The following is a 25,116-nucleotide window of genomic DNA, read 5'->3' on the forward strand; positions in this document are numbered from 1 at the left end:
ACCTGTTAGATTGAGAATGTTACTGGCCCAAGATCACCCAGTGAACGTCATGGTTGCGGAGGGATTTGAATTTAAGACCACAGCTCCAACATTACCCATAACACATGTGGACTATATACAAAGTAAGCGAGAGCTCTGGGACTTTTTGTCAAGTTGGAACTATCACTGAGCTGTTTAGAGCTCTGCAGTCTGCCAAATATACATATTTTTCAACTTGCCATTAAATTCTTATGAAGTTACCCTAGAATGTTGTGGCCACATTCTGGGCTGAGGGGATTAACAAACACAACAGCAGCTATCCAAGTATGGGAAGGAGATTGGCTGCATAGCCACATTTTGTGTGTGTGTAAAGAGCTGTGAAATTACAGCTAATTTATGGTGACTCAATAGGGTTTTCAAGGCAAGAGACTTGACAGAAGTAGTTTGCTGCAATGTATACAGACCCTTAGGCACATTTAGGCAGTAAAATCTTTAGACAAAATGTTTGAATGTTTAAACACTGCACAGTGTTCTACAGCCACAGGACAGAGAGTTCTGAAGGAAGAACTGAATTGAGAGCTAGAATGAACGGTTGTTCTGTTGTAGCTCTGTTCTTTGGCAGCTGAGGACCAGTTCAAAGTGAGCTATGCTTCTCTGATGAAGTGCCAGGGAGGACAGATTTCAGATAGGGAATCTGTGCCAAGGTCTGAAGTTAACTATAACACAGTAACACTGATTAACCACACTCATAGCTTGGTAGATTTCTCTGAGGAAAACTCTACTCAGATATGGAGCAGGGAAGCTTGAGAGAGAGGGAAAGTTATGTAGAGAGAGGATTGGAGCTTTCTGAGAGAGAGCAGCCATCCTTCTATGAGAAGCACCGTGAGAGACACTCTAGTAGACAGTCTGTCTTAAGAGTTAGTGTTCAAGGAACTGTGTGATTTATACTTACCTGAGCATAGAAATTAAGGTTTTTAAACAAAGGGCTGGAAAGAAAAACAGAACACTGTAACACCTATATGAGAGTACTAAATTGTCTAGAGTTGAAGTGACTGTAACAAATGGGAATGCACTATTCCTTTGCCAGCAAAGTTCTTTCATTTGGTTCCTGTAAATAAACTTTTTAAATTACATGGTTCAAAGTTTCAAGCCTCTGGTGCCAGTTTATTATTGTTTGTCAGAAAGAAAATAGGTTATTTTGGTGTCTCTTCACAGCAGCTCCTATGCTTAACTGAAAAGTACCCTTGGTGAGCGGCTAAAGAATATTTAGACGGTGTAATATAATGATAAATGTGGGAAAACTTAAAAGAGTAATACAAACTCTCAAAAACCCACTTCACATTATTAAAAGTCTGTTCTGACAGAGGGAAAGAGGAAAAAAGAAAGCTGCTCAGTCAGAACTGTACTGTCTGTTAGAGTTCTCTCTCTTTTTTTGGAGGAAAAATTCTCTCAAGGCGCTGGGCAGGTGACACCCTTTCATATGGGTGTAGATGTGATACCTGCCTCCGCGTCACAACCCTGGTACACTGTGGAGGTCTCCAAATACTATTTGGTCATCCAAATACTAACCAAGGCCAATCCTGCTCAGCTTCTGAGATCTGACAAAATCAGACTAACCTGGGCCATCCAGGTCAAGGTAGCCATATTCTAGCAAAGAATGAAAACGTGTTTATCTGTTGTGAGTGATAGCAAGGGAGACTTGCCTTGGATATATACAAGCCCTAAAATACTGTCACACTACTATGTTATCAATTAGATTTCAGAAAATTAGATTTTCGGAAAATCCCCATATCTCTAAGGAGAAGTAGCTCTGCTTCTAAAAACAGTGAACTGGCACCACTGGAATAAAATCCAAAACTAATACAATAGTTCTTTAAAAGGGAGGACATTTAAAGAAAACAGTGCTGGATGAGATCAAGAGGACATGAGCAGAAGAAGACATTTATACATTGCAGAAGGCAGATCAGTCAGAATGTGCGTTTGAAGAGAACATGAAACTGAAGTTATGTACCTTGCCCAGAAACACTGATGCAAATTCCGCTCTGAAATCAGCAGGCAGTCCTCATTTGCAAGCCACAAAATGGAGCTTAATTATGAAGCGCTGCGGGCCAGTTTTGTTATTTATTGTTTACAAAGGCTTAAAACTATGGGAAATCTTTGGTAGAAATAAAAACAATAAAATTTACACAATATCTTTACATAAGTATTGCACAACAAGGCTCTTCAAAACACAAGAAAATAGAAGAATGTTCATTGTCCTCAGCAAGGAAATTAACTGTACAACATCAATTGGTATACCACTAAAGCAAAATGCCTTTCATATATGTTTAGAATAGTTTATAGTTCTTACATTAACATTTACATTTCAGTCTGCAATAGAGTTATACTCCTGTAGCAAATTAAATAAAAGTCAGAAACTACACAGTACTGGCAGTTCTACCCTACTACTGTCACCAGTTCTTTTCAAGTTTTGCCTACTTCATGTAAAACCTAAAAGAAAAATACCCTATAAATCCTCAGCAGTCTTCCATCAGCCCTCTGTGGAAAAGAGGGAAATAAGTTTCATGTCTATGATTAAAAACAACAAAACACAGACATTTGAGTATTTCATTTGAACAGAATCAAACTGGAGTTCTTAACTCAGGATGAGTTCTTAACTCAGGACACAGTTCAATTAGCAGCAATTCCAATAATACCTGAAAAGACAAAAAGAAGAAGGATTTTTGAAGGATACCCTACAATCTACAGTGTCAAAAAACAGAAATAGTTACATCAGGGCCGTCTTAACAGTATTATAGGGCCCCTGACAAAGCAGTACACTACAGCTCCTACCTACACAATCATTCACATTATGGAGTGTGTGAGATATGTACACATACATGCACATATGGTTGTAGAGGTGACTGTGATGCTAAATCAGAGGCGAATGCCAATGTCCACTTGTTACTACAAAAATTAACATCAATATTGTTCATTATCTTTAGCAAAACCCATGCTAAATATGCATTTTCCAATAACAAATATTTATATTTAGTATAGTATTTATTTATTGACAGCAAAGTCACAACATACATAGATTAGCACAGGGCCCCTATGCTCGTGGGGGTCCCGGGCAAATGCCCAGTGTGCCCATGCATTAAGTGTGCCCATTCAGTGTGCCCATACAATCCACCCCCCGCCCCACACACACACAAAATTACAAATCTGGACACAAGAGGCATACATATGCTGCGATTAAAGGACTTGCTGGCAGTTCATATTTCGAGAGAAGCCCTGACTCACGATTACCTTCCCACCTTCCCTGAAGTGGCTTTTCATGGAAAACAGCTGCTTACTAGCACTATATACATAGATTGCAGTTGTTTTCCTATCATCAGCTCTTTCAATTTTGAAACCTCGGTCTGAACTTCAATCTCAGTAAAAGACTGTAAATTGAAGTAATGCTAATTTGGGGTGGGGGGGGGGGGCATACACAGCAGAGAACTCAAAGCCACAGTACCAGGGAAGGACGCAGCCACCCCACGTCTTTGCAGGCTCTTAACAGATGAAGAATGAATAGTATCTGGCAAATTCTCCTGGAATGTGGATCAACTCATCTGGGGCATGAGCAAATAGTTTTATTTTCAATTTTGCCCATCCCTACGCTAAAATGCTGAGAGCCAGCATGGTGTGGTGGGTAAGAGAAGGTGGACTCTAATCTGGAGAACTGGGTTTGATTCCCCGCTCCTCCATATGAGCAGCAAAGTCTTATCTGGTGAACAAGATTTGCTCGTGCACTCCTACGTTCCTGCAGGGTGACCTTGGGCTAGTCACAGTTCTCTCAGAACTCTCTCAGCCCCACCTGCCTCACAAGGTGTCTGTTGTGGGGAGAGGAAGAGAAAGGAGTTTCTAAGCCACCTTGAGTCTCCTTACAGGAGACAAAGGCGGGGTATAAATCCAAACTCTTCTTCTGCATCTTGATAATTCATTTTAAAAATATAGAGAACAAAATGACCGATAATGCTACGGACAAATTATGAGTTCTGGGAGGTAGAGTGTCACGCCTGGAAGCAAAAACCTACATTTAAGTAGCTAGTAAAACCTCAGAGGCTCAAAATGGCATAAGTAATAACTCACATAGAGAAGATGCTTATTGGCCTTGGTTTCTTGAAGTGCATTGAATACTTTGATTACACCATGTCGAGCATTTTGCTGTCCAACAAGACTCTGCAGAGTGTCTGAAAGAAACATTTTTAATCTCGTTTGGAGAATACCACTAACACCTGCTATGTATCTAAAGGCCAAACTAGATGCGGTGACAGATCTCCCATGCTTAAAGCTGCCACCTATAAAAATAGATGGTTTCTGTTTATGGGGTACATGGGTGAGGAGAACTGAACCCTTAACTCTCCCAAGTCTATCATCCAAAGTCCTTTTTCTTGGAGCTAGCCTCAGACATCAAAAGAAAGAGCAGCTAGGAGAAAGGCTCTGCTTCCCTTTTGCTCTGACTCCTGCTTTCTAAAGATACAGCTGTGCTACCATCAAAGCTCATTTGTCCTTAGTTTGAAGTACATCATTCCATGGATGATCTTCTCTCTAGAATGCATGGCAGCAATGTGGCTGAACATTAGGTCGATTCCCCACTGGAAAAATGAATGTAGATACTAACGTGTTTGGGAAAAACTGGGACCTTTTGAGGATGGTTTCAGCGTCCCCACTGCAGCTTCTGCCCCACAAACGATCCTTGTTCCCAGAAACACAGCAGCAACGAAGGATTCCCCACTGAGGCAGATTGAACACGTGATCCGCTCAGGGGCTATCCTGATTGGCTGCTGTGTTGTGTTGGGGCGGGATTTTTTTTTATTTTTAACCTCCGGATCCACGTCTGCGCGAGCATGCACAGACGACTCTACACGAAGATGAAGAAACGGGCGATTAAAGCAAAGCCCTGTTTCCGCACACCTCCATGTAGTCGGATCCACGTGGATAAGACTTGAAGCACTGCTTTGTATTGCCTTCTACTCAGTCCATCAGTCAAAGCCGGCCACATGTTGCTTCGTATCCACGTGGATCTCCAGTCCGCGAAATTAAAAAAAAAAGACTGTGTGTTCTCATTGGATGGGAGGCTCCATGTCACTATCAGCGGCGGGAAAAACGAATCTGGATTCACCTCCACAACTTCCCCACCGCTCCAGATTGCCCACACATTTTTTGAAAAGGTCCACTTTCTTCCAGGGTCTAAAATAACACATGCTGGGGGAGGGGCACCAGAAACAGGATGAAAGCATGTTCGGCGCTGGTGCCGTGGGGAGTTCTGCTGGAAACCTGGATATTTTGTGTGACGAGCACGCATCTAATCCTCAGTGGGGAATCGACCACATTAGGCCTGCAACCAAGATCCTGAGTTTCCAACCCTTGCTCAGGTGTCACTTCACTAGACCAGACAGAATGATCCTCTCAGCTTCACTTAATACTGATACACCATACTTTGTCAAAACAAATTCTTTTCTGATATATTCAAAATGTGTTTTGGTGATTTGACAGCATTGTTACATGGGGTGTCCTCTAACCTTTCTTGCCTCCTCCCTTCTATTTATTCTATTCACTTTTAAAATATACATAGTCTGTCTCCGAAAAAGACGTTAGGACTGTATATTCCTCTGCCACAGGTAAGTGTCTTTTATTGTCCTCTGACTAACTACATTTCCTGTCAGTCATACGCTCACCTGGAATGTTTTCAAGTAATTTTTGCTGTGCTTTCTCTTTTGTCTCCTGGCCTTGCTCTTCACTTCTGGGTTTTGTGCTAGATGCCAACTTCCCATTTGGCCAAAAAGTATCCCGGAATATATTAATGTAGTATATAAGCATCGGTTCACTGAAGATCCAATTTACAGTGTCACGAATTTGCCTTAAAAAGAAGAAGAATGTTAAGAAGAATGAGTGACCCATAAATGCTACCCCAGACTGACATACTTTCAACACTCTCCTTCACACTGGCTTTTCAGACAATACAATTAGTATCCTCATGCCATTACATTTACCTATGGAGCCATAGTTAGGGTTTTTATGAGCCTTTGTAAGCAAAAATATAGGACAAAGCTTCATCAGTTTCATCACCAGCTCTGGCATACTTTGATCCACTTCCGAACAACAAAAGCAACAGCAGCAGCTGCCCAAAACTGGCATTTTTGCAGGAGGGGGAGATGGTCTTCACCTTCCCTTCTTTGAGGCCTCCCTTTTTGGCCCTCATTGTTCTTGCACAATGCTGAGAGTCCATCTGACCAAAACAAAAGGAAAATCCATTCCGTGTGCACCTCTACTGCACATTGCATTGAAGGCACCAGAGTTCTTGTCTTGTTGGGTTGACTGCTCCCAAGCTAACTTACTAGATAAAGCATAGCTGTATTAACAACCTGTTGGGAGTATTAACAACAACAAAAATCCCACCCTTCTTTTTATCCTCTCAGTTTCTGGCGTGACAGTAATTGAAAGAACAGATACATTCATACATTCTAAACAGGTTTGTTCATTCTGAAGGTTCCACCAGTTACAGAATGCCAGCAGGAACAGCCTCATATCCTGGTGTGGATGCAAACGTTAATCGTCTGCTCTTGTGGCCCCTCTAGTGGTTTTCAATTGCATAACATGATCAGTGCAATTAACATGCACAAGTACTCGGGTACTGAGCCATTCCTGCATCCTAATGTCTCAGTTTTCATTTGCTGAATATGGAAGTCTGCATATGCAAGCTTCTAGATCTCAAGGCTCTGACTAAAGATTTGAAATGGCTGAAGACTTCTCAGAAATCTATGAGGATGTCCTGCATAATTCCACACACACACACACACCCCACACACACACACCCTGACAAGCAAAAACAGAATTATGCAAACTATTGGAATTTATACAGAATCAAGTTTTTCTTGGAGCCAAGTTCGGGCTACCTTGACACAGGACTTGAAGTTATTAATTCATAACACAAAATCCTAATCGTAGGGGTGGCTGACATATAGGGCCCAGAGAACTACTTGAATTTTGACTTAAAGCAGGTGAAACTGTGACTTTTTATTGGTACAACAGGAATGACAGAGATACTTAACTTGTTCCTAAATCAATCAACTACACACAGCACTCTGGTTTTCAAGTGTCCTTGCATCAAGCAGCTTATTTACAGAGCAGCAATTCTAGAAGTAAAGAAAATGTAATTCACTCACTTGTTGATAGTTCTTCCAAAAGTAACTTGAACTAGTGCAATTAGTGTCTTCCTGACCCACTTAAACACTAAAATGAAACAAACAAAACAGTAGTGCATAACAGTGTAGTCCAAGCATGAAGGTGTGGGGCATATTGTTAAAAAGGAGCTCATTTTTACTTTCTGCCCCACAGGGGGTTCTTCTCTATTTGCACTGGTGATCATGTGACTTCTACAGTTCAGTAGCAGTTTCATGAAGGAGGTTAGACTTCACAAGGAAGATTTCTTCCCCAGAGTTTTCATGTAAATAAAGGACAACTTTTTTCTGTCTTTAACTGCCTCTGTTCTTAGACCAAGGTCTTGAAAATAAAATCATAAAACTTAAGTAAGACACATAACTAAAAACATATTCCTTTGAGCGAGAAGAAGAAAAGAAATATTCGGATTTATACTTTGCTTTTCTCAACTGTAAGGAGTCTCAAAGCTACTTACAAACTCCTTCCCATCTCCCCACAACAGACACCTTGTGAGGTAGGTGGGGCTGAGAGAATTCCAAGAGAACTGTGACTAGCCCAAGGTCACCCGGCAGGAATGCAGGAGTAGGGAAACAAATCCGGCTCACCAGATAAGACCCCGCTGCTCGTGTGGAGGAGTGGGGAATCAAACCCAGTTCTCCAGATTAGAGTCCACTGCTCTGAACCACTATATCACACTGAGGGTGACTGTTCTCTAGGAAGAACTGAACCTTTTGCTTTGAAATTGCTCAAGAAAATGTGGACCATTTATTAAAACATGGCCTAATAATTTCAGCTCAAGACAAGACACATAAGGGCATGGCAGTATACCCAGACAACATTAACTTATGACGATACGTTCTTTTTTTAAAAAAGAAGAGCATATGTAAGAACTTTATGAAACAACATTCTACGCCACTATGAGCTTCCTTAAGGAAGCGAGTTAACAACCACTTCCGTTCTGTGGTCTTAATATTTCCTTGAACAGATTTGTTTAGGTAACAAAGGTGATTGCACAGAAAGTAGAACTCCAAAAGTCGCATGGAACTTTAGTGACTCTCCCCTCCTGCAGCCCCCCAAATAGTGACTCCAGGACTCAAGGAAACATGTAGGTAGCAAAAACAGTAACCCCATTTCTTCACCAGTGGAAGGGAATGAGTGCTGAATGCACCCTTCAGGGTCTCCTCTTTCCAGCAAAGGACCTAAGCCAATTGGTCCAACTATTTGGATCATTTCTCAAAGTCTTGATGTCTTCCATTTACTTCTCAAATGCATGGCACAAAAACCAGCCGTTGAAAGTCCCACACTTCATTCTGTAGTGAGGTGACTACTACCCCAACCAGAACTCCTCCTCCTCTACTTTTGGAAGTTCCAAGGCAGAGAAAAGATGGACAAGAAGGACTTCTGAAGTTCTGAAACTACATCTCCAAAATATGGAGCCCCTCCTTAGATTCATTACACTGGAGTTTGACCACAATCATCACTAGGGTTGAAGAAGCTTTGGAGCAAAGGAAGCACACGCCTATAGCTTTTCTCCCTGTGTTCTTATCTCTTTTAAGATTCAGATACTAGGAGAAAGCTGGGAAGCTGCAACTGCCTACTATATTTCTGTTTCTTTTTTAAAAAACCCAATAAATTGAGTGCCAATTGTAGGATTTTCTCTTCCAGCATTCCATCTTCCATCCTTAATTTAACATTTTCACCCAATTTGATTATTTTAGCAACATACTGAAATATTGTAATCAATTTGTTTATAGTGCTCTTCACATATTTTGTACATGCCCTCAAGTCACAGCTGACTTATGGCGACCCCTGCTGGAGTTTTCTGTCAAGAGACATTCAGAGGTGGTTTGCCATTGCCTGCCTCTGCATCACGATCCTCTGCATCACGACCTTAGCATTCCTTGGATCCCATCCAAACACTAACCAGGGCCAACCCTGCTTAGCTTCTAAGACCAGACAAGATCAGGCTAGCCTGGACCATCCAGGCCAGGGTACAAATTACAGTGCAGTATTCTTAAAGTGCCAAAAACCATGTTAATATAGGGTTCGTAATGAAACCCTAAGGCACAACTCGTGTGTGATGCAGATCATGGATCAAGTGCATACCTTGCAAACATTTCCACTGCATGTCGGAGTCACAAGCATGCTAAAGTTACGTACAAACAGGGTAGCCCACGTGGTAAATGCATTTTGAATGCAAAAAAGATGCACACAGAATGCTCACATAGATAAAAAATATTACTCCTTGGACCTGTGAGTCAGACCTCAAGCAGAAGAACAACTCTGTGCACTAAAACACTGAGAACACCTGCACATGAGCAAAGAGTTTATTACTTACTTCCTCGCAGCTCAAAAATTTCCCCAATGAGCATAAAGCAAGGCTCAGCGAGGGCGTCCCTTTTCCCATCCACATCATCTCCGTCATCTGAGAGATCATCATCATCTTCCGTTTCCTCCTGGGCAGCGGATACAAAGACAGGACTGAAATCTTTGTCAGAGGTTACGGTTGCCACTTCTGCGAAGACAGCAAGCTGAGAGGGCCAAGCTGACCTGGCACAATTTACATCTCCTGGGACAACTGCAAAAGCAGAAACTGTCCTAAGAATTCTTCCTCCCTCCTCCTCCCCCTCCCCCCCCCCCCACATCCTCTAACTTAGCCCTTAATGCTGCAGATTGATGGGAAGGGAACTGTGTCAATCAAAATTCTAAAGCAGGAGAGTTTATATATTTGGCAAATAATGGTACTGCCATTCATAAAGCCTTCTCGGCTGTTATTTCTAGGGCTGAAGCTTCAAGCTGTTAGTAGTAACACATTTCTGGCTTCTACCTCAGTGTGTGTGTGTGTGTGTGTGTGCATGTTTGTGTGTGTGTATAACACACACATACGTATATAAAAAAATATGCTGATATATACATCAGCAGTGGCATAGGAGCAGCAGTGGCGTAGTGGTTAAGAGCAGGTGCATTCTAATCTGGAGGAACCGCGTTTGATTCCCCGCTCTTCCGTTTGAGCTGTGGAGGCTTATCTGGGGAATTCAGATTAGCCTGTGCACTCCCACACATGCCAGCTGAGTGACCTTGGGCTAGTCACAGTTCTTTGGAGCTCTCTCAGCCCCACTTACCTCACAGGGTGTTTGTTGTGAGGGGGGAAGGGAAAAAAGTTTGTCAGCCCCTTCAAGTCTCCTTGCAGGAGAGAAAGGGGGGATATAAATCCAACTCTTCTTCTATATTGGATGTGCGTGCGTGCGTGCGTGCATAAGTGTGTACCTATTTTGTAGCCATCCAGATCTCCCCCACTCACCACATTCCATACTTCCCCCTTCTACTCACTGCATGCTGACACCCAATTTTCATTCTTGGTTACACCATCGTACCTCCTGCTTTCTTGCTGGAAAATGAGAAAGCACAGCCACAGCAGGAGAATACAACAGAGAACCATGTTCTATTATCAGTTCAGTGGTTTATTTATTCTGACAGCAGCTCTGCTGAGCATCCTTCTGGCATCTTTACCAGTCTTGTTTGGCATTACATTCTTCAGCTGGGAATGATACAGCAGGTATATACCTTCCCTAAAACTGAGAATTTCTTTTGCACAAGGACCAGGGGAGTAAAAAAAGAGGAAACAAGGTGCAAGGGAGAGCAGTTTATTTGATCTTTCAGATCCCATGGGGTTCTGCGATGAGGTTCCCCGGAGCATCTTCATTAGAATCTTCTCTAACTTCCAACCTGAATTAGAGAAGTTTCTAATTGAGATCCCCTGACGAAACTTGGATCTAAACGGTCAATTAAACTGTTCTCCCTTGCACCGTGTTCCCCCTTTTCTCTCCTACTCACTAGTGCAGTGTTGTTGTTAGTGCAGCTTTATTTTCTTCCCAGTGTAAATGAAGCCTTACTTCCATGGGACTGGTAGAGAGAACACTGCCAGTCCAAATCATGTAATAGCAATGAAATACAAAGGCACAGAAGAAAATACTTGAACATCCCATTATTAACTCAAATTGTTCACAGTTCATCCAAGCAAACAGTTCATCCAAGATGGCATTCAGGAACTTCCCAATTATTTCAGACAGGTTCATTTAATCTACTAAAAGCACCCTTCTCCCCCTCTCCCTCACCTCCTGATGAGAAAAGAAATCCCCAGGAAGCCTCTCCAAAAAAGAAGCGATTGAAAACGAAGATTTCTTTCCCTGTATGTCAATAACTTTGAGGTGTTCAGGGGAAGGGCTCAAAAAGGCATAAAGTGCTTCACTCTGACAAAGCCTTTCATCAGAAAGCAATTTCTGTGGGAAGAAAAAAAAATATTCAAAACACAGCAATCACATGTAACTTATTTTCTTTAAGAAGGAACAACCAATCATCCGGTACAGCTGATCAAGGCCTTAATAATGCAGAGAAAAACTAGGGTTCAAAGCAGCATTACCAGCATCAGCAGATCTGAAAAGTTTGAGTCACCAACAGCTTCTGAAACTGAAAAAAAATATATTGGGGTGCTCCTAAGAACAATGCTAGCATGTGTGTTAACTGAAAGCCATGGCATTAAAGCATAGGTGTCAAACTTGTGGCCCTCCAGATGTTATGGACTACAGTTCCCATCATCCCCTGCCAGCATCATGCTGGCAGGGGATGTTGGGAACTATAGCCCATAACATCTGGAGGGCCGCAAGTTTGACACCTGTGCATTAAAGGATCATCTCTTGACTTGAACAACACAGTTCTACAGTGGGATAGATGTTAGAAACTGTTAAAGAGATATTTTTAGGCTCTGATAGAACAGCTAGTGGTGGTCTGAACTTCCTGTGTTGCTTCCATTCCAAATTTTATGGGCGTAATTCAGGGGTGGAACCGTTCTCTTTGATCTATTACACAGGGCAAAATGAGGTCAGACAATTCTGGTTTCCCGATGAGTGTAAACAATTATCGGTTTGGCAAATTCACATTGCTTATTTCAATGAATACTGCAAATATCCAACAAATGTACTCCTAAAAGGAAAGTATGAAGAGGTCTGTGTATAGCTGAGAGAACAGCAAATCTTAAACTAAGAAACTGGATTTCATACTTGAAAGATCAGAACACACACACAGCATGACATTTTTTTAAAAAAACAAACATACCACCGTCTTAATGAACTTTCTGATTTCTTACTTGTAAGAAGTTATTTAACTGGTTCTTGGACTTCTCCAGGAATTTCTGGTCTACAGATTTAAAGGGCAGTTTGCTGAGTGAAGGCAACTGAGCTTTCTTTAGTGATGGGAAACACTGAAAGGAGAGGGGAAAAAAACCCAGACCTCAATTGTACTTCAATTTTAGTTCACGTATTGAACATGACAAAGAGTTAACCCCCCAAAAACAAACTTCATACTTGAAAGATTAGAACTTTCAGATTTTCCTTCAATGACTTTCCCCCATGGCTACCAAGATTCCTTCCCATCAACTTGCCCCCCACCCACCCCCAAAGTTCTTAGAAACACCAACTGCAACTTTTAACTCCCTGTGTGGCTTACTGTATAAACATAATAAAAAAAATATAATCAGTGAAAACTAGCAACAAAAACCAAGAAAATAAACAGCAGTAACAACCCCAGATCTCAAAACAGGATCCATTCAGAAAAGCCCTCCTTCTCAAAAGCCTGAAGTAATGTTTTTGCTAGCTTCTGAAAAAGGAGGAAATAGGTGGGACTAGATGGCTGTCCTTGAAAGTATGCATTCCACAGTTCTGAAAAGATCTGTTGCATACAAAAAAAGATGGGATCCAAAGGAAAGCCTCACCCGCAGATCTTAAAGCACGCATGGGGCAGTGATGAAATCACATGGGATATGATATTCCCCTTGATACACCGGACCCAGACCATTTAGGACTATGAAAATCAGAATGCTAAACTGAGTGTGGAAAAGTAAAGGTAACTTATACAGCTGCTAGGAAATAGGTGTCACAATTCTGCCACTTTGTGTCAGTCAAAAGACTGACTGAGTTTTCCAGACAGCGTGCAAGTGCAGCTCCACCTGGTTCTATATGGAACATTACCTATGCTTAAGTTTAGAAGAAACAACGCCCTCAAGCGTTTCTCTGTACCTCACTGAGTTTCCGATGCAGGCTTTGAAATTCAATGAGCTTCCGGTGGACCATCCATTCTTTAACGCCAGCATGGCCAATCTCTTGCAAACCCACCATGACGGAATAACAGGGCACTTGCTCACCATTTTCTTCTATGACCTAGGAGGAAAGGAATGGTTGTGTTATATTAAAAGGGAACCTTCCATTCCTTCTTCCGGAAATCACTTCTAGGACAAGAAAAAGCTATACCTCGCTAGAGATTATGGAGGCTCTCCACATGCCAAAATTTTCACACCACCTATCTGTTCTTTCAAGGTGCAACTGAAGGTCACTGTGTTCTCTCTCCATCAATGTGATTTCATCCTTCAGTTTAGAAACAATCTGACAAGGCAACAAGCAGCCATTATTCCACAACGTTTAAAAATATATATAACAAGTATTCCACTCTGGCAATGCTGTTGGGGAGGCAATGGGAGATGAAAATAGAGAGAGAGAGGTAAGGAAGAAGAAATATTATTGGGGAGGGGGAAGAATTTAGTGCAGGCTTTCAAAACTTTTCCATCTAAAGAGTCTGATTTGGTTTGGTAGCCACTTTGCTTGAAAGGTCAAGTATAATTTAAAAATGAAAAGCACAGATCTTGAAATATAACGACAGGAGAACCATCTAATGTAATTTAATGCCATTTCATGAAAGGAGGGGGCGGGGAGATCACTACCCAAATGTTTATAAAGGATGTGGTGAGCTTTTATCATGGTGAATGATTTGAAGCATTTTCAAGCAATAATTGTGTTGGCATTTTAACCAACAGAAATACCGAGACTGGACAGCCACTTAAATGTCAAGAATGAAAGGAAGGCAGTCTGGCTGGCTAACTATATATATATAGAGAGTTCAGAACACATCGGCCATTTCCGCACAACATTTTAAAACATCTCAAAACATTTCACATGTACATATGGAAGTGTAATTTGGCCAGACAGTAAATGCTCATCTCCAGATGGATACATCAGACATACACATTACCCTGGGGAGCCAAAATTAGCCACAGCTGATGAATTGTGACAGAAAGTGCTTTTGCAATCCTGTAATGTGTGGACTGAACCCAAATTGCATTTAAAGGTCCAAGGGACACCCAAACTGATGGTATTTGACTAAGGGCCGAATAATGTCAGCAGCAAGAGCAAACAAGCAACATGGGGAGAATGACCAAAGTTAATGACCAAAGAAAGGGCCAAAGAAAAGAACAGAGCTTTTTTTGTCACATACTCCAGCTCTAACAGGTCAGTCCCTGTTAACATGCCACTCTGAAGTGCTGCCAATGCCAGCTTGATTTGTGGGAAAAATATTCCTGAAGGTGTGTGTACAGAAACACACATCAAGTCATTTTCTTCATACATCATTCTATTCTTTTTATCATTACCCATATTTGAATTCTTAGTTCTATTCTTTGTGTTCATTGGTTTCACAACTAAACATTTTTTCAGCCAGAACTCTTTTTTGTGTATGTGGTTCTCAGCTAATTAGGATCAATCCCTCAGGTTCCGTGCCCCTCTTCCAATGGATCCTCCCTGTCAAATTTTAGGCAGACAGGCAACTACAATTTTAGCTTTCAGAGCAAGTAAAGTAAGATGTGACAATATTGTTGTGAACGTGAATTTTTCTTCCTTTCCTAGGATGTTCATAGGGAAAGGAGGGCTTTGTTTTGAAACAAAACTAGAGTGTGCCTGGCTGAGGGGAGTTAATCCCCGTCTCTTTTCCACCTCACCCTCTGGGCTCAGTTCTCATCAGAACTACCCAGGAATAGGTACCAGCCTTTCAAAAAAATACCTGCAGGCAATAAGCAGAACGGACACCAATGATGCCTTCCAGTTTCACTTTAGCAGTGGGAGCTCTCTTGAGCAAACATACATGATGGCCGTGCAGCCCAAACTCTTAATGAAAGTGGTATAAACAATAATAAAGCCACCTACCTTTCTGTCAGGTTTTGGTGAACTGCAAAGAGAATTCAAAGCTTGTCTTTTATATTCAAGTTTGTCATTTAGCTGGCGTAGCTTATTCATTGCGTAACTTGCCTGCTCATTAATTCCTGAGCTGCCTTCATCAAGAACTTCATCGCAAATCTGACTCTAGAATAGGAGAATTGATTACTAATTGAGTACATACCGTTCGCATGTCTAAACAGGTGACTAGGTTTGCCTGGTTTGTTGCATATGGTCTAAAGCAAGATAAAGATCAACCAAGACAAACAAGCTTAGTAGTGGCAGAGGTTAAGATAGTTTTCCATAGATATTCTGTGATCAGAATAGTCAGTCACTGCTACTGCCTTAAGTTTGGCCCACACTACCCACTGTCTGTGGTAGGAGAGAAGGTTAGGAAAAAGGAAGGGAGGCGTCAAATCCCAAATGCAGTATTAAGCTTGAAAAAAGCGAGCACATTGTGGTATTTGCCCAAAAAATCAGCAGTCTTCAAAAGATCAAAAGCAAAATGAGCTGGGGGGAGGGGGGGTAGGAGAGAGGTGAATCCCCAACCTTAGAATGTATATGCTTGACAGCATGCTATGAAAAAACACTAGCGTCTACCAAGATGAGCTCTCCAAAAAAAAGTCACACATCCACAGGCATAACTCACCCCTTCATCTTTCTCATCAGATGTTATCTGGACAGAACTCCTCTCCTCTTCTTTCTTGATCAACCTCTCATATAAATCACTGACAATGAATGAGGGGTAATACCTGTCCTTTAGTGTTTCATAGACATCAGTCTGAATTTTATAAAATACTTCAATGCCTTTGTTACCCACAAGGCTCTGCTGTATCTCTTTGTAAAGTGACTTCTCCACAGGAATTTCTCTGCTTTCCACAAAGAAATCTTGATAGATTTGACTCACAAGCTGAGGTATTTCTGTCTAAAAAGCAAGAGAAGAGGGGGGAGGGGTGGAAAAAATCCTGCTTATTCAAGAAATTTGCAGTTAAACCTTTTTTTGGTTCCCACGGATCCTAGAAAGAAATATATTTTCTAGCTGTTGTGGGGTTTTTGAGTTGTGTAGCCATGGCCTGGTAGTTGTTGCTCCTAACATTTCGCCCACATCTGTGGCTGTCACAGTAAGATGTGTTTCTCTCCATTAGGACCAAAAACTACCAGAACCATTCATTTTTCAGTAATAGTTATCTTTCAAGCAAAGGCTTAACTGTTCATAAAAGTGTACACTGGCTTATTCTCATAACAACATAAGAAACAGCCTGCTGCATCAGACCAGAATCCATCTAGTCCAGGACTCTGCTACTCACAGTGGCCCACCAGGTGCCTTTGGGAGCACACATGCAGGATGTGAAAGCAATGGCCTTCTGCTGCTGCTGCTCCCGAGCACCTGGTCTGCTAAGGCATTTGCAATCTCAGATCAAGGGGGATCAAGATTTGTAGCCTTAGATCGACTTCTCCTCCATAAATCTGGTCAAGCCCCTTTTAAAGCTATCCAGGTTAGTGGCCATCACCACCTCCTGTGGCAGCATATGCCAAACACCAATCGTTATACCCAAAGGCCACCTTGGAGACACATGAAAAAAGATATTAATTACCACTGATTTACTAACACTACACAAGATTTACTAACACTACCAATAACAAAGTTTTTATTATTTTGGTATATTCAATACCTTATTAGCATTTTTCAAGTATTCTATAGATTCCCAGAGGCTGATCAGGGCTCTCTTATCCATTCTTTCCATATAAATTCGAAAGTGCTCTCTATAGGATGGGTTACACAAAATATCCTCAAACTGAAGAATCTGGAAGAAAAAAGAACTCTGTTATATTGATCGGTTCTAATTCCATGCTATTCATTTTTATAGGCAGCTTACAATAATAGCTAAAAAAACCACTTTCAGTTAAAACCAGAACACAGTATCTCCCAAGTCTCTTTCTCCCCTACTCTCCTTAAAATAAGCCTGTCACTCAAATATGCCCCCTGCCCCCCACAGAGCCCTGGCAAACCAGCAGGCCTTGCAGTACTTCCTGAAGATATCTATGAACTGCAAATCATGTGAATTTATCAAATCTTGTAACATTAGCAGGAAGCTTTGTTGACCAGGTAGATCAAGAAAGGGTTGATCAACACAGATGTAGTTCAAGACTCTGGATACAAATTAATTTATTTGAAAAATTTTAGGCCACCTTTTTACAGACCTACTTTGTGGCTCACAAAGTAAAAACCAATCCACAGGTTGGAGATTCCCCATAGTTGCAGCAATTCTGGCCAGCAGTTAAAAAGGCACTGTCTCTTTAAAGCAGGGAACAAATTGCTCTCTGAACAAGGACCAAAGACAGGAAATCAGATGTCCAACCTGGTTTAGCATAATCTTAGATCTTATCTAAGACGGCATTTATGATTTCAACAGCAAGCCTGCTGCAGTAGCAAGTTCAATCAATTATAACACATACACAGCCTTCTCCTTAGGACTGGGCCTGTTCAAGAAGCCATTTACAAATTGCAGACTGACCAGCTATGTGGTTCAACCATAAAGCCTACCCCTTTCTTTTCAGAACAGTTAGTACATTATTTTTAAAGCTTCCAAATTTTCAAAGATGACAATTTTCAGACAAAAATCCCACCCTAATGGATCTTGAAAGGTCACCACGCAAAAAAGCTCAGTTTAAAATATTATTAAAAGACAATGAGCAACTATTAAAATATGTATCTCCGCTTTTCCACTGTGGCTCAAGGGACCTCACAAGTCTACACCAAAACCACCCATAATAAAAACCACACTTCACTGGTATCCCTTCCTCAAAGAAAATGCCTCCAGCTCAAATGCCATTTAAAAACCCTAGCAAATAAATGAACCTTTCAACACCTCTTATTCCACAGAATGGAAGTCATTACTGACAAGTAACAGGATCTGGCAAATAACAGACAAGCTGAAGTGAAATGTGGAGAGTGGAAGATGGACAGACAGGGAACGGAGCTATGCTGCTTCAGTTTGTCTGCTCATTCATCAGTTCCAGCTTCCAAGTGTCCCTCTTTCTGCTTTAATAACAGCCTTCTTAGTAATAGCAATGTCACATAATCAACTAGATCCCCCTGCCTCTTGATGTTACCATTAGTAGGAAAAAGCACTGTAGATGCTTAGTAGTGCAAACAATGCACTTGGGGGCCCCAGTGCCGTTACCCCCTGAAAGCCTTACATAGAGAATGATGGTGGGAGAGGCATCCCCATATACTCTGTATTGGGTTGCTCCTACCATGCAAACACTTTCATCTCATTCCTCTCCCAATCGCTAATGGGGGAAAGGGGGTAGAAACATTCAGCAGAAAGTGTTAATGATGCACACCACCTTGTTTCAGCTCTCTTTTAGAAGATAAACATCAGCTCATAGCCCTCGGACAAACATGTACACAGGAAGCTGCTTTACTGGCAGTGGCTCTCTGGAATCTACAGATTTTTATGACACCTACAATATAAGCCTTTTAAACCGGAGATGCTGGGGACTGAACCAGAGATCTTCTGAAGGCCAAGCAGATACTATACCACTGAGCTCCTTTCCCTGCTGAATTACCAGAACTGCTGAAAATGGCTGAACATGTTTGAGGGATGTCTGAACCTCAAAGATCGAGTGGGAAGAACAGAAAGTGAGAGTTTCAGTTCTAGCGAAGATCCTCGACCTTCCCCTCCTCACTACAACCCTGGCCTTTCTGCCTCTCTGTTCCTTTCTTCCCACGCTTATCTTTATTTATACACCCAATTCACATTTCAAAATCTCAACACTTTAACAGAGATTTTATCAAGCCAACTGAGCAGTACCCTGACACTAACTTGCCAACAATCTGGATTTATCTTAACAAGCGGTCTGTTTTCCAGTAATTCTTGCTGCTAACCATCTTAAACTAAATCAACCCGTCTGCTATCCATTTCATCCTCTATTTAAAATAGCTTAATTCCACTAATCCGAATTAGATATTTCTAAATCCCGAAAGGAAAAAGTCAAAAGCCAAGGGCGCATGAATAATGTGTCAGAAGGACTCGTCGGGAATATGGTCTCATTGGAATATGGTCTGCTATCCCTGGACCTTTATCAAATGTCTAGACCAGGATAGCCCATTGGTCATTTTTTCCCCTTAGAATCCTAATAGCTTGAGCAGAAAAAAATTATTAACATAATTACCAATATCACGGGCAGCAATTCTTAGTCTTGGCTGCAAGCACAAATGTTCCGGAAGATTAGCACATGTGAAGTCACAGCTGACTTATGGTGACCCCAGAGGGTTTTCAAGGCAAGAGGGGTTCAGAGGTGGTTTGTCATTGCCATGGGAGTCTCTCATTCAAATACAAGCCAGGGCTGACCCTGCTTAGCTGCTGATAATATACACAGTTCACAAAAATGTGGCAAATCTGCATGTGGGCATTTTTTGAATAATACTGTGAATATTTTCAAGTCATGCTCAAACTAGAAGAAGGTTTCTAAGACTTCACTATCACCAACACCCTGCACTGCACTGAAAGCAGATGGCTATACTGGGACACAAGCAAGCTCCCTGTCACTTGAATGTCTGTCAACTAATGAACAGTGACCTGATCTAATTTTAGAGCTTGTCATTGGCTACGGTGTCCCTTTAAGCTTGAGGTAGCTTTTAACTCAGGGTCGAGACGTCAAGAGAAGGCTTTAGCTCTGTCATGTCTCACAAGTCACTGGGGGAGTTCTGTGATAGTTGATTCTGAACCAAAAATGTGCATGTATAGAATAGCAGCAAGCGGAATCTTATGCTGTGAAGCAAATCTCACTACATTCGCTGGGACCTGGTCTCCAAGAAAGGTGCATGATATTACTCATTGTTACTCATGAAACTGTCCCATGACAGATACTGTCATGCAGTCTGCCAAACAAGCCCTATGAAGAATAGAATGCAAACAGGGCTGCTTCTGAGGAACCTATTATTTACTGGGGATGGGGAGAGAGAAATGATGAAGAATTCCAAATAAAAATACAACGGTGACAGAGCAAGTTTATAGGACCAATGAATATCAAAACTTTCTGGGAAAATACTTATTTTAAAAAGAGTTTCTTGATCTCTCCAGAAATTAAGAAAAGAAGGATTCCTGGCTTATCCAATCTCACTAGAAGTTTCTCTAGGTGTCAAACTCACGGCCCTCCAGATGTTATGGACTACAGTTCCCGTCATCCCCTGACAGCATGGCTAGTTGCTCATGGTGGCAGGGGATGATGGGAACTGTAGTCCATAAGATCTGGAGGGCTGCGAGTTTGACACCTGTGCTTAGACTATCTACAGATTCTCTAGACATGGATAACAGAATCAGAGAACCTCCTAATATTCCTGTGAAAGCCAATGGAAAACAAATTTATAAAATCAGTCAATATAGCATAATACAGAGACACTTCTTGTAACCACAGAAAGTAAAGGCACTGGGCAAGTGGGTTGTCTGGAAGAAACCAGTGCTCTATCACCACTGAAGCTAAATGGGTATTTAGGTGGCCTTGGCAATGGAAAAGAGAAAGAGAAGAATAATGTAAAGCTGTTTGAGTTTCCATTAGGGAGAAAGTAATGGGATATACATGAAGCAAATAAATGTGCAGACAAGAATAGCTGCTTTGAAATCTGAGAAAGAAACATGCATGTACGAGTGTGTTTTATAAAAGGGAAATCGTTATTTTGAAGGTTATAAGCCTCCTTCAGCTACTCTGCGACAAGAATTCATTAGTCTGCGTTAAAATTTTAATCTACCATCATATCTGAACAACATTCAAGATGGCTTATGATAGCGAAACACTACAATAATTCAATAATGCGGATTAAAAAACACAACTCAAACAACAGAGAAAGGGGAACAGAAAAACCTTTAACTTGAATGTAGCCGTTTCATTGCATTAGCACTGAACCCTCTCTACAACTCTGCTAAATATTGGACTTGGGCAGCAACTGACTGAACCATTTGCCTACTCTAGCCAATTCAACAAGTACTTGAAGTGAAATCCGGTATTTGTAATAGCAAATGTATTTCACAAAGTCAACACAGGAAAACCCTCCCTCTCCCAAACAAACAAAAAATCCTGTAATGCCACAAACACTGAGGGAGCCACTTGAGGACAGACCTGGCAATTGAAGAACTAACTCATAAAATTGTTTCACTTAGCTCATATAAAATGAAAGCCCTTCTGTTTTGATGTGTCCCTCCAAGGTAAAGATTGTCATAGATTTCTGGTCACTTCTCTGAATTTATAAAAGTGTGTTTTTCTTAGTGCTGAATTTTTAAAACCAATGAATATTGTGAATTCCAAGAACCTTATTTCATTTTGGTCAACAGATTTTTTAGTTGCACCTCAGATTTTTTAGTTGCACCTCAAGGCCCATAAGTCATGCACTAATGAGGTTTCTTTTCATGCTATTGTTTGTAGAAGGAGAGAAACGTTTGGCACACTTTCTCCATAATAACCCACCAACTGCATGTTTTCCCCATGTGGGTATTTGTATGAATAAAATACGTCATTCAGCTTTCAAACAGAGTTCAAAAGAATATACAATTCTAACAAAAGATAGTGTGAACCCTGCTTCATGTTATGGGTTTTATCTTTATGATATAATAATGGTGAGCCACCTCAAGCAACTTGTTCTGCAGCAAAGACACAGATATAGCTTAAATAAAGATGAACAAAGCATGAGGGAGTTGTTTGTTTTCTTCCCAATATTGATCTTTGCTGTGTCACACCCTTCTTCCAAGATGCTTGGGGAAAAGACAATGGGGAATCTGGGAAAGCTTCATTTCGTCAGTCTATTTTGATATTGCCTTTGGTAAGATAGGAGCCTTTGGTAAGATAGGAGCCGGTGAAGCAACACTTTTCCCATAGCAACCAACAAAAGTCGCATCTATCCAACAGGCCTTGCCACAGCTCTTCCCCATGCCTGTAGTTCTTCTCCTAGAAACTAAAGCAGTGCTCCTGGAAAAGTAGTTAAGGCCTACTAGCCTCTTCCCATATGACCACATAATTCTTCTAAAATCATGTTTGCCTGTAGAATGCTCTTTTTTTCTATGTTACTTTCTTTTAAGGTGCCAAGCCTAAACATTTCTTTCGATACCTTGTTCATCATAAAGAACCAATTTGTTTTTCTATTTCTTTTTTAAAAAAAAAAATCTGAAGTGATTTGAACCCCTTGAAGTCAACCGTCAAGTTATCCTTGCTATTTCCTTGCTACTGAACTATACTTGAGACTGAAGAATTGTCTGTGTAAATCTTGATCTATTTATGCCTATTAAAGGTTAATAAAGATAAAGATAAAGACATAAAGAACCAAGGAGACAGGTGGATAAACCCACCTCATCTTCCTGGACCTCCCTTCTGCTTGAATGCTCTGCCGGATCCTAGTATCTAACTCCTCGACCCCTTCCAATGCTCTCACAGCATTTTAAAAATGTTATTTCAGCACCAGGTCTTCTTTGAGGTGATACGAATGCTGGGATGATATAAATGGTATTTTATCAAAGTGCTAAGTTTAACAGTGCAGGTGATAATGGTTTCTTTTTATTTTATTTTATTTTATTTATATCCTGCCCTCCCCGATAGGGCTCAAGGTGGCAAACATCACATGAAACAATTAAAACAATACATCTATTAAAACTTTAAACAGCAAAATTCTAAATGTTTAGATGAAAGCAGCACTGAAATAACATTTTAAAATGCTGCAAGAGAATCTGCACTTCTTTGGATAACGGAGTCATGTTGCTATGACTTCTGCCAAAGAGTGGAGGACCGCATTTCGTTCTTTATGTTGAAAGAGGTATGCTCAGGTATTTAATTAAGAATTGATCTTTTAGCATCATTGTTATTATTGTCTATTTTTGGATTGGGTGCTGTATTAAACTTTTTAAAAGCCATTCAACTTTTTATGTTTTTATGCTGAAGCTAGGTTTTAATTAATAGCTGTGATAGTGTTTTATATTTCATTATGTTTGATTTTAAAAGCTTCCCCAGGCAGATTCCTTAAAGGTACAGTTGTCAGCATTGGGCAGAATGTTCTTATAACAAGAGATCTTGAAATAGTCTCTCCTCGTTCCCCCAGTTACTTATATACACATAACTTACCTTCTGGCTCTGAGGACCATCACCGTCTTCAAATGTGCCATCTTCCTGCTGGTCATAAGCAGGGCCTCCCAGAAGTCTTATACGCTTTTCACATTGCTTTTTTGCAACAGTTAGTTGATTAATATATCTCTTCGTGTTTCGGGCCCTCAGATGATCTGCTTTCATTGCCGCAGTCTCTTTACCTTTGCTTTCTAAGATTGACAATGCAAAAAGTTAAGTTTTTTTTAAAAAAAGCAGTTAAAATGTCAACATACAATGAATTTGGAAGAATTGGTCCTTTCAGCAGTCTTCACCGGAAAGTGCAAAACTGACATGTCTCAATGGATTAAATTTCACTGAAAACATAAAAGAATCCATCTGTTCAGACATGGAAACTAACAGTTCTTTATAAGTAGATAGCTAAAAATGCATTTTTACTATCTTAGAGTGAAGTTAGGCTTAGAGTCACGTCCAATTATTTTCAGCTGGATTCGACCAATCAGTAGCCCTAACTGAGAATTTCAAAAGAGAAGGGTAATCTGGTCATCTTCCAGAGAATTCTTACTAACTTGATAGGATAATTAGTAATTATTTGGTGTGGCCATCTTTTGCCATAAATTAATCCCATTAGAGTTAGCAGCCATCTTTCCTTTGTCTTTGGTCTTTTTTTCCTCTACTTTCCTTGAAGAACTTTGCCAATGCACTGATTATGTTTTCTAGCCAGTTTCTATTATGTTTTCTAGCCAGTGTTTCTTTGAGAAAGTGTACTTTATTGTTTTATTGTGTGTCTATATTTGCACCCTATGATTTTATATTCACTGCCTATTTTTAATGTCATTTTGCAACCTTTCTTTTTGACAAGAAATTCAATCATTGACAGAACTCTGATCAAGTTGCTCAGGCTGTGAAAGGGAGCCATTTAAAACAGGTCTGTGAAATTTTTCTGTCTCCTTTAATTGGAGGGCCCTGTCCAAATTAGATTCTCTTTTGCCTGTTTGATGTTGTGAGAATGAACAGGGAGTATTAGCTACCTGTCTCAGTTTCTTGAAACATTAAAGAGATGTTGTGATTATCTGTGCCAGGCTGGCCCAAGTCACTAATTGGCTGATGTGTAAGTATGACCAGAAGCTTGGCTCTGGAAGTCCCACTCAAATTTGGCACTAATTGGTCGAATTAGATTCACCCGACCATGATTGATGAATCCTTATTAAAAACTTACTATTGGGCTAGAGTTGCTATTCTATTCTGAACCTACCTGAAATGTTGTAACTTTTTTTGACTTATGCTTGCTGGAAGAAACTAAGGCCAATGCTAAATGGATTTCAAGGCCTGTACTAATATTTGCATATTTGTGAGTGCTTCATCCTGCTTTGTGTTTCAGCTAATCTCCTGCTATTTATGCAGGTGAAAATTATTCGTGCTGAAGGACTTTTCATGCTGACTTAAAAAAAATAAAACTTTTAAAAAATTATTTGGTCTGCTGCATGTCCACTTACTCTCAAGAACCCATGTGAGCCGGGTGGCAAAAGCCTAGGATGTTTTTCTCAACACTTAAATTAAAAAAAATATTGGTATGTGTTTTTGAGTACTGGTTCAGAATCCAGAGTTTGGTATTGCCACTACCCCAAAGACTTGGTGAAGTCTTTGACAGTGTTGTATTCAGTTTCTACACTTTATTATTTACTGCTTTATGAACCCCAGGAGGCCCCAAAGTGGGATACAACATTTTACATCCACTTTTAAACCAACCTGGCTTAGAATCTCAGGTTATGGGGAGAAAGCAAACTATGATGTAAGCAGGTGCCTCCAGTCATACCTCATGGGGAAG

General features: G+C 40.7%; 1 protein-coding gene across 3 annotated transcripts in view; it reads right to left on the minus strand.

Moving 5' to 3' along the window:
- Positions 1-2,081: 2,081 nt before the first annotated feature.
- The window catches only part of SNX25 (sorting nexin 25), a 47,781-nt gene continuing 24,746 nt past the window's right edge, over positions 2,082-25,116 (minus strand). The window contains exons 7-19 of one of the 3 annotated variants that reach the window (XM_048509306.1): positions 23,310-23,500; positions 16,874-17,005; positions 15,850-16,125; positions 15,192-15,347; positions 13,470-13,601; positions 13,239-13,379; positions 12,311-12,424; positions 11,283-11,447; positions 9,506-9,623; positions 7,173-7,239; positions 5,685-5,866; positions 4,096-4,196; positions 2,082-2,675 (exon numbers count right to left, since the gene is read on the minus strand). In XM_048509306.1, the coding sequence (XP_048365263.1) occupies positions 2,601-2,675; positions 4,096-4,196; positions 5,685-5,866; positions 7,173-7,239; positions 9,506-9,623; positions 11,283-11,447; positions 12,311-12,424; positions 13,239-13,379; positions 13,470-13,601; positions 15,192-15,347; positions 15,850-16,125; positions 16,874-17,005; positions 23,310-23,500 (1,850 nt within the window). In that variant the 3' untranslated portion in view covers positions 2,082-2,600. Of the gene's footprint in view, positions 2,676-4,095; positions 4,197-5,684; positions 5,867-7,058; positions 7,143-7,172; positions 7,240-9,505; positions 9,624-11,282; positions 11,448-12,310; positions 12,425-13,238; positions 13,380-13,469; positions 13,602-15,191; positions 15,348-15,849; positions 16,126-16,873; positions 17,006-23,309; positions 23,501-25,116 lie in introns of those variants that run through there. The other 2 variants (XR_007245609.1, XM_048509307.1) reach the window with 2 other exon arrangements.

Source organism: Sphaerodactylus townsendi, linkage group LG10 (assembly GCF_021028975.2).
Source record: "Sphaerodactylus townsendi isolate TG3544 linkage group LG10, MPM_Stown_v2.3, whole genome shotgun sequence".
NCBI lineage: Eukaryota > Metazoa > Chordata > Lepidosauria > Squamata > Sphaerodactylidae > Sphaerodactylus > Sphaerodactylus townsendi.